Source organism: Aquila chrysaetos, chromosome 1 (assembly GCF_900496995.4).
Source record: "Aquila chrysaetos chrysaetos chromosome 1, bAquChr1.4, whole genome shotgun sequence".
In the NCBI taxonomy this organism is placed as follows: Eukaryota; Metazoa; Chordata; class Aves; order Accipitriformes; family Accipitridae; genus Aquila; species Aquila chrysaetos.
The window spans coordinates 20,182,870-20,192,458 of record NC_044004.1 but is presented as its reverse complement, the minus strand read 5'-3'; the positions used below and the strand labels follow the sequence as shown (position 1 = coordinate 20,192,458).

The following is a 9,589-nucleotide window of genomic DNA, read 5'->3' as shown; positions in this document are numbered from 1 at the left end:
GAAGTCTGTGACGGCTTAAAACAGAGGTTTACCAAGACAGTTGTCCCGGTTTAAACTCCCTTTGTGGTAACTCCCGTTCCAGTGCACGCGTGCCCGGGCGAACAGAAAGGGCTGTGGGAAGGGTTTTTTTTTCTTGCAGGGCATCATCGGTAACGGCCAGACTGCCAGCCCCTGACGGGGCTGCTCCCGCTCTCCGCGGAAGGGCCCTGCGCAGCCCGGCCCCGCTTTCCCCGAGCGGCCCACGTCCCGCAAGCGCTGGGGGCCTCCGCGCCGGCATCATGGCGGCCCCCTCCCCCGCCCCGCCGCCATCGTTGCAGCAGCGCGCGGAGCGGGGCCGGCCGTTGGGCGCGCGCCGAAGGGAAGGCTTTGGCAGGCGGGCCCGCCCGCCCGCGCGCGCTCGCTCGCTCGCTCCACCCTCTTCCCCGCCCCACCGCGCCGCGCGCGCCAGCGTCTCGCGCAGCCCCGGCGCTTCCTTCCGGCCGCCATTTTAGTCGCTGTGCCTGGCCTCGCGGCGCCGCTGCCGTCGCTGCTGCTGGAGGAGCGGAGAGCGCGGCCCGCCGCACCCAGCCCCGGCCGGCCGGCCCGCCGACCGACCGACCGCCGCATCGCCCGGCTGCTCGCCACCCAGCCCGCCCGCCGCCATCATGTCCAAGCGCCACCGCCTAGATCTGGGGGACGATTACAGCTCCAGCAAGAAACGCACCACCGACGGGTAAGGGGCGGCCCGGCCCGGGGAGCGCGGCCTGCGGCGGGCGCAGGATCGTAGCGGCTCCCGCGCAATCCGCTCCCCATCCTCGGCTCTGACCTCTCCTCGCGGGGCTGGGCCTCCCTGGCGAGCGGGCGGCCGCCATGCGGTGTGGAAGGGAGAGGGTTGCAGCGGCCGAACCCCCGGCGGCGGCGGCGCCGGCGCCGCCTCGGCTGGGCAGGCCCGGGAGCCTCGGCGGCTCCCTGGAGCGCTAGGCCCAGGCCCAGGATCGGCCTTTCTGTCGGGGCCGGGCCCCTCGGTGGGGGCGGAGGAGGCGGATGGCGGCAGCGCGGTGGTAGGGAGCGGGCGGGGAGAGCCTCGTGTGGCGGTGGTGGGGAGGTGGGGGAGGAAGCCGCCGGGCCAGCCGCTTGGGCGAGAGCTGGGCTGGGCTCCCGTCGCGGCGGAGCCGGGGGCGGCGCGCTGCTCGGCCCACTCCCCCGCGCCCGGCTTTTGTCTGCGGCTCTTTTCGTTCTTTACCTTTTTTTTTTTTTTCTCTTTTTCCTTCGTTTTTTGTTTCCTTCATCCCCTCTCTGGCTTGAGAGGTCTGGCAAAAGTGGTGGTAGAAGTCAGCATGAGGTTTGTTCCGCCTGTATAATTAGTGCCTGCCCTGGTAGGAGCGTTATTCCTTTGTTAACGTCTTTCACTCAGTAAGCGGCAGGGATGTGCTTGACTTCAAGTAAGAATCGACGGTGAGGTGGGTTTTGGGGTAGGGATCAGGGGAGGGGTTATATTTTTTTCCTTAGTTTTGCAAAGGTTAAAGTTTTAGGACTGTATTGCACAGCTTTACCAGGTTTTCATAAAGGTTAATTAAATTGCAGGAATACAGACAATACACTGGTGCTGTCGTTTTATACACAGTTGTTTTAGAGCCTTCTCTGCATAATCTTTTACCCTCTAATTGGACGGGGGGGGGGGAAGGCAGGTGGGTCTTTCAAGTAAATTTCTGAAGTCTGAAGGCACACAAATAAATACTATGTTTATGTAGTCTGCCCTTCTTGCTGGAGCACAAAAGACTTCTGTGAATTAATCCATTTCTAAAGTCCAACAGCATTGTTTTGGACTAGAGTATTTACTAAGAAAAATACTTAATCTTGTTCTCAAAACTTGCACTAACTAAAAATCTACCATAGCAGTTAGTGTTCACTGAAAAACAGTCTTTGCAAAACTTGCCTTTTTTTTTTTTTAAAGGTGAGCTTGTATAGTTTCAGTTTTTAGCCCCTAGAGTTTGATGCATTTTTCTCTGCTAAACAAAAGTGAATGTTTATTATTGAACATGCTTCCTGTATGTAGGATTGCCATAACCTTATTTTTTTTTAAATAAATGTACTGAGCTATTTATCTCCTTTATTACATTTTTGCCTGATTTGCCAGAATTTGAAATAGCTCTTCTATGTATGTAGAAAAGTTGTACATATGCAGTGTTTTTGTATGTAGCAATTTTTGTAAAATTTTCAAATGGTTATGGCAAAACTGGGCATTATTTAAATGTGGTACAACTGTTACAGTTGGTTGTAAAGATAATCACAGGTCAGTATTTCCTTGTTTGTATGTTGGTGGGTTTTATAGTTTTGGTATGGTTTTATTTGCCATTGTTTTTACTGATTGTCTACTGTCATCCTGATCTCTTAGTCTTACCATTTTGTATAGACTCTAATGAGTTCCCACCAGTGGTAAAACTTTTAACCAGAAGTCTTTGACCTTTATGACACCTGAAAACTATACAAGAGCTGGTCTTGTGCCTTCTTTGTCCCTTCCTCCTCTGCCAATAAAAGCATTAAATGGCATAGGACTGAGAACAAGTCACTGTAAGGATAATTATTGAGTGTGATTATTTCTAACGTTACTGGAAGTCTTAATTCATGTAGCACAAGCCATACTAGTGTTACATTGTCTTGATTTATTTTAGGGTAGTTTGGTTTTACAGCTTATGGAAGGCTGTAAGGAAGATGCAGAGAGAGATTCTTGTTAATAGCATGTATGTGTACACGTCTTCCTCTCTGCTGAGAGTGCCTTTATGCAATTTAGTTGCTTTCGGAGCTGGATTAAGCTGAATTAGCTCCTTGGATGGTTACCAGTTCATGTGCAGAATAGTAGTTTATCTTGCGTTCAGACTGGACCACCTGACTAAATATGAAAGTTGTATCAAGTTACCCTGTATGTTTTTAGTTCCTATTTAATTGAGGCCTGTATTGGTATGTGTGGCTCTACATGGCAACGATGCCAGGCCAACAGGCTTGTAAGTGTTGGTGTAACCTTAAGCATCAGCATGACATCTGTTTTGTTCCAGTCTTGAAGTACCATCTATGAAGTAAAAAACTTAGAAAAATGGGGATTGTATGGAAGGCTTTGGGTTACAGTGTTTGTGTGAATTGCATGCATGCTATTTAAAAACTGTTAATGTTTTTCCAACCATACTTAACTTCTGTTGTTGTTGTGTAACATCACAGTTACTGTGTTAGTGGGATGTATCATTCAGACTAATTGCACTTTCTTTTACGTGTAGAACAGAAATCCTCCTTTAGCTGCACTGGCCTTTTTGCATCAACTATTGCCGTGTCTAGTAATGGAGAAAAAACACTGATGTTCTATTAGATGTGCTTAGACTTTCACTGTGATGATCAGTGGTTTTATCTTATGCCCTTTGTTTCCATTTTCATTTTTATATGCTTTTCATCCTCTGATATAGTGATTGCTACAGTGTTTCTTTTGTATCCATGTGTGTATATGTGTGGACATAAGGAAGTGAAAGCAGATAGCAGATGAGACTACTTCACTTGAAAAACAAAGCAAAAAAACCCAATCCCGTTCTGATTATGGAGGCTCTTATGGGATTCAAGCACAAAATAAATGTGATTAAATTATGATTATCTTATTGTTCATTTCTGGGTTTGAGATCAGTTTTCTCTGTGCAATAATGAAAAGTAACTTAAATGTGACAGTTTATAAATGAAGAACTGCCAGGTTGCATTTTTAGAAAGTTTAGTAAATTCATATGGCAGCATAACTGTCATTCTTTCTTTCCCTTGTCAACCAAAGGAGTCTGGATGTTTCTGCAAAGTTTCAGTAATAATGGGAGACTGGGGAACATTTGGGGGGGGGGGGGAGGAAGTGCTGCTATAAAACAATAAGTATTAGAGAGTAAGTTTGAGGGCCTGTTATATGTTGTGTTTTTTCTATGCTGAGATCTGGTTGCTACTGCTTCTCTTTTTCTTTTTTAAAGTGAGAGGGACACAACTGTCTTGATTAACCTGTAAGCAGTTTTTAATTTCTAAAATGTAGATAGAACTTGATAGGTTTGTTTTCTTATTTGTACGATTGAACAGCTATAAGAGTTCAGTGAAGAAGCTGAGAAATGGGGCATTAACAGGACTTCCCATTCGGGTTTGTATTTGTAGTCCATTTAATCCACTGTCTTGTTCTTGAGGTTGCATTTTTATCTATGCTTTAAGCCCACACAAATTGCTACCGACACAGAAGGCAACAGTGCAGCCCTCTCTCCCTTGTGCTGCGTGTGAGTGTTTGGGAGACTGGATCAGAGAACTGATCTGAGTTAGAATTAACATTGGTGGAGGGGGTCTAGGGAGGGCTTGTTCTGCACAAGGCTGTTGACATGCTTATATCAGCACATGGGGAAGGGTTGGCAACAGTGTGGGCCTGTTCATTTTAGCAGTAACACTGGTTTATGTGAGGCTGAAGCACACCTGAAGATACACTTGATGATCTGCAGTGTAGAAGCTTCTGACATCGTACTGTTTAAGCAAATGGTTATGGAATAGTTTGTATTGTTGGTGTGGTTTTTTTACACTCTGACTAGATAGCAGTGAAGAATAAAAATCCTTCAGAAGTGTGTGCACACACAAAAAAAACCCCACCAAAAAAACCAAACCAACCCCCCCCATTAATAGTGTGTCTTATTCTTCCCTTCAGTGAAGCGTGTGCTGTTACCGAGTTGTTGCATTTTACCCTGGCTTTACCATTTTTAAATTGCGTTTATACCTCTATTTCCTTTTCTTATTAATGATGTTACTGTCTGACCATGCGCTTGTTTATCCCAATACCAGCAGATACTTAAAAATCTGATTATGAATAGCTTATTAACTACAAGTCCAAAGCTTTATTCCTGTCTGATACATGGTGTAGACTCTTCCACCGTTAAGTGTAGCGTAATGGAGCCTAGTTCCTTCAGTTAACAGGCGTAACTTTCCCATACCAGAGAACATGAACCTGTTGGGTTCTGCAGTATTTGCCTGCCATAGTTTGTACAGTATTTGACCGTGTTAGTAATGTTGAAGCTATAGTATCTTAGATCCAAGCAAATGATCTAAAAGGGCCTTAATTTTCAGATAATTCAGTGTCCAAAGCTTTAGGAAGATCTATGTCCAAGTGAGTTAAGTGACAGTAAACTATGTTTTGTAATCCTTTATTTTCAGTAGGTCTGTGTTAAAAGAAGCCTTCTTAAAAAAGAAAAACTTATTGTGACAAGCTCTGAAGCCATAATATGTTGAAGTATTGGGGGGGGGGTATGGTGGGGCAAAATACAGCCTGCATAGATTACATTGGTTTATACAAGAACAAGAGTGGTGGTTGTTTCTGATGTGCAGCGCATTTTGAATTAAAATTTATAGAATTGGTACTAATATAATCTTGGTTACTTCACCTTCTCTGTAGGTAGGAATTTGCTTATTACAGCACCAGTTACATTTGAATGCCAGCTGCATGTTAAAAAAAACAACAACTGTGGAGAGGACTGCTGGCCAACAGTTTTCTTCAGAAATGCTCTCTACTCTTTTAGGCATGCCCGAGTGCTGGTAAAGAAGAGGGCGAGGTTTTGTTTTCCCTTAATGACTATTCCTAAAAATGTTTCTGTGTGCATTTACTATAAAGCTGGTGTTGACTTAGTTTATTGTTTTGCCTTTTGATGGGATTTCAGTTAACATAATGCACAAAAGAAGCTGAAGCTGAGGATATCCTCAGTTTTGCAGGCAAAGATGCCAGTAATCTTTTGACTTACACTTGTTTAAAATGTGATGAGGTGTTTTTCTAAAGCAGGTCTTATTTCAAAGTGCTGAATTAGAGTAAGTTTGGGATTTTTTAATAGAAGCATGTAGCTATAGTTCTTTGGGTCAAACTGGGGATTGCTTTGCAAGTGTTTCAGTGTTTGTAGAGAGAGTGAGATTATGTGCAAGAACAAGTATGTGGTTTTGCAAAATCAGAAACTGCCACTAAGACTGAGGCCAGAGATTGAAATTTGAGTGGATAACTACAGTGAAAATAATACTGTCTTTCTTTTGCAGTGCAATGAACTTCTTTTGACTTAATAATTGGAACAAATGGGAATACATAAATGCTGGTTGTTCTGTGTGTGGTAGGAGGTGATACTAGAGAAGATAGTATAACTTCGTAGTGTTAAGATCATTGAGTCCAGCCGTTAACCTAAGGGTCTTTTTCCAACCTAAACGATTCTGTGAACTGTAGTGGCTGGTTTCAAGTCTAAGTTTCAGACTCAACAACCTGTATGTCGAAGTTGATTGTGTCCGAATTGTATGGAAGACTTTGAACAAAAAAGCTACAAAGTAATTGTGGGATGTTAAAATCAACCTTTTCTTCAAGGGCTTGCTTATCATCTTGAGTTAGTTTTTGCAGGTTAGCATAATTCCCTTGCTAGGTAGGCAAGAAGTCTGTTTAGTGTTCTCTTATGTTTCTGCAACAGCAGCAAGTAGGGATAGGAAGAACTGTGAGAAAAGTCTAGAATGTACAGCTGATTCTTTATAGTCATTAAATGAAGAGGGTTAAGATTATGTGCTCTTCATGTGATAGCTTTCTTCAGTCTTGCCTGTAATGAGAGGAACTGTCACAGTGCTTGTGTACAATGAGTGTAACTATGTATATTTAATATTCAGCACGCATCATATACCTTTACTCTTTGATGCTTATCCTTCCATGTAGCTGTTTGCAAGGCTTTTTGAAAGATTTGGTTTATATCCACTTTGTACTAGATACCTTTAAAGTTGTATTTAAATTCTTGCTCTGCATTTAAATATTCAAGCATCTCATTTTCTGCTATGTCTCTTAACTCATTTTAGGAAAGATCGTGACCGGGACAGGGACCGTGATGACCGTTCTAAAGATCGTGACAGGGATCGTGACAGAGATAGAGATCGTGACAGAGAAAGGGACAAGGAAAAAGATTTGCGACCTACATCTAACTCTACGTATTATGCGGCTGCTGGGTTACCAACTATAAAACCAGCAATGATTCCACACAGTATTAACCCTTTCACAAATCTACCACATACACCACGGTATTATGACATCCTGAAAAAAAGGCTACAACTTCCTGTCTGGGAATATAAAGAAAGATTTACGGATATTTTGATAAGGCATCAGTCATTTGTGCTGGTTGGAGAGACTGGGTCTGGTAAAACAACACAGGTGAGTTCTTATCTATATGATGCTGCAGTTTTTTAAAGGTTGAGACTGTTGCTAGGTGTGTGGGTGAAACTTGCTTTGGTTTCTTGAAATTCATTGTGTAAGAACACCTCACAAATTGTGAGCAAAACTAATTTGATGAATGTTTTATTTGCTTAATGAATACAAAAGTGAGAAGAATCTTTCAGCATTTTCCCCTTTTGCAGTCCAGTCCTGTTCTCTGGCCCCTGCTTCTATTAGGCTTTATGATTGGTAGTTAACCTTTTTGGTGAAGGAAGATAAAGATATTTTAATGGCTGGATAGGTGTGTACTAATCCACAAACTGAGGTGATAGTTCCAAATAGTTTATTTAGCTGTTTGTGTAGATAGCAGCTGGAAAGTAGGAAAAATGTTACAGAAGTAGAGACTTGTTAGTGTTTTATGAAACTTACTGCTACAGATACGAACTTAAAGGGAATTGAAATGTCAGATAGAATTCTGACATGATATGATTGGATCACGTTTTGGTGATATTCAAACTTGAGAGGAAAAGACTTGTGTTTCCTTGGTACTGAAAATTCTCAGAGGTCATACAGCTTTCCAGTGCTGGAGTTAAAATCACATTTATTTTTTTTTGTAGATGTGTGGCTTTAAAAATCTTCCTCGGCACTGAAAATAGTGGTAACAGATCTGCAGAGCCTCCTTAACCCTTAAGAATTTTGGGGACCAGTGAACAGGGAAGATCTAAGATATAAGGAATACCACCGTGTATTTGTAGAAGGACAAACTTCTCAAAACTTTAATCTATCCTTTGGTTTGCTGTTTAAAATCTGTGTGGAGAAGTGATGTAAAAGAGTTCTTTGTTCTGAAAATAAAAACTGAAGGATATTTTAGTCTTTATAAAATGGATTATAGCTAACTTACAGTTAGTCTTACAGAAATAAATTTTTAGTTGTTAAATAAAATTTGGATGTTGACAAAATGTGAAGGACATAGTAGTACATTGGATACCTTTTACAGCTATTCCTGAATATTTGAAGTTATATGCCCTTCTGGCTGCAAATTGTAGGAACCAGTATCTTGTTTGGAAGGTACCTTATAGCATTATCTGTATTGCTTTTTAAACATATATAAGCTGAGACCAGGATTTTATAGAATTCTTCAGAAAAGCTTGATTATATAGTTACTTGGAAGAAATAGTACTCTGAACATTCATGTAAAAAAAAACCTGGTATTTATCTATGTGAAAACAAAATTCCTTGTTGTATGATATGAGAATTTGAAGATCTAAAGGGTGTATGTTCTTAGTATCTGACTTAAACTTCAAACACATCTTACTATCATGTCATTCCATGGGCATAAAGCTTTTCCTGAATTGTCTTACTACTTTACCCCTTACTTTCTGAAAGGACTTAAGAAACCTAAGGCATCTTTCCTAAAAATGGGATTTAAGCTACCAAAAGCACGTAAGCTGTCTTAGAAGCTGTACTGCTTCCTCTGAATTCTCTCTTATGAGATTGCAGTTACATTTTGAAACAATTAAGAGTGTCTCTGTAGGAAGGCATTACTGAAAATAATCCTGCTGCCACTTAATGAAAACTTGTTTTGCATGTGATAGTGTCACATCCTTTTTGTGATCAAGTGCTGTCTTAAAACCAGTTCGGGGTGGTTGTTTTTCTTCTTACATTCACTGATCAGAGCAAGATAATTATTTATCTGTGGTTAAGAAACCCTCTAATTCTCAAACTGAAGGTGTACATGAACTATTTGTGCTTGCTTTTATTGGTATAAAGTTGGTATTGTTTGAAATATATAATGAATTGTTCTTCCAAAACTCCTATCTTCTCTTTCACGGTGATAGTAGAAGGCTACATAGTAGTAGACCATCTTTTTGAGAGTAAGCTGCTGCCTGTCGAGTCCATTCCATGATTATTGTGTGCACATTTTCCCTTTGGTCTTGTAGACCACCCAGGATTGGAAATGCTTGGCTTTGACAATGGAAACAACAGGAGATAAAACTTTTCTCAAAGTCTTGTTCCCCATAGACTTAAACCCAAAGCACTGAAGAAGTATATTGGAAGCCAAGACCATTGATTTTCAAGTCTTCAGTATTTGCAATGGCTTGATTTTGTAATTTAAACTTAACCTTCTAAGTTAACTTTTTTCTTTAATTGTTCTCGGAATATGGTCAGTGGTGGAAGGGTGTGTTGAATGTCTTTTGGAAGGGGGTTAAGTACTTGCTATAATTGCAATGTGTGCTCCGCTTTAAATGTGGGATCATATGTGGTGCTGGTATAATAATTTCAATTTCTTCTGTGGATGGAATAGTAGAGTAGCATCTGCTTTCACTTGAGAGCCTTAACTATAAAGGGTAGGGTGTTTGTTGATGTAACGTAAGGGATGCCACTTTGTCAGCAAGTTTTCTGGCAGGTGAA

General features: G+C 41.8%; 1 protein-coding gene across 1 annotated transcript in view; it reads left to right on the top strand.

Annotated features, from left to right (window-relative positions):
* Positions 1-474: 474 nt before the first annotated feature.
* Positions 475-9,589, top strand: part of DHX15 (DEAH-box helicase 15) — a 47,870-nt gene continuing 38,755 nt past the window's right edge. Inside the window, exons 1-2 of the mRNA XM_030008282.2 lie at positions 475-712; positions 6,829-7,177. Coding sequence (XP_029864142.1) covers positions 645-712; positions 6,829-7,177 — 417 coding nt within the window. The 5' untranslated portion in view covers positions 475-644. The remainder of the gene's footprint in view (positions 713-6,828; positions 7,178-9,589) is intronic.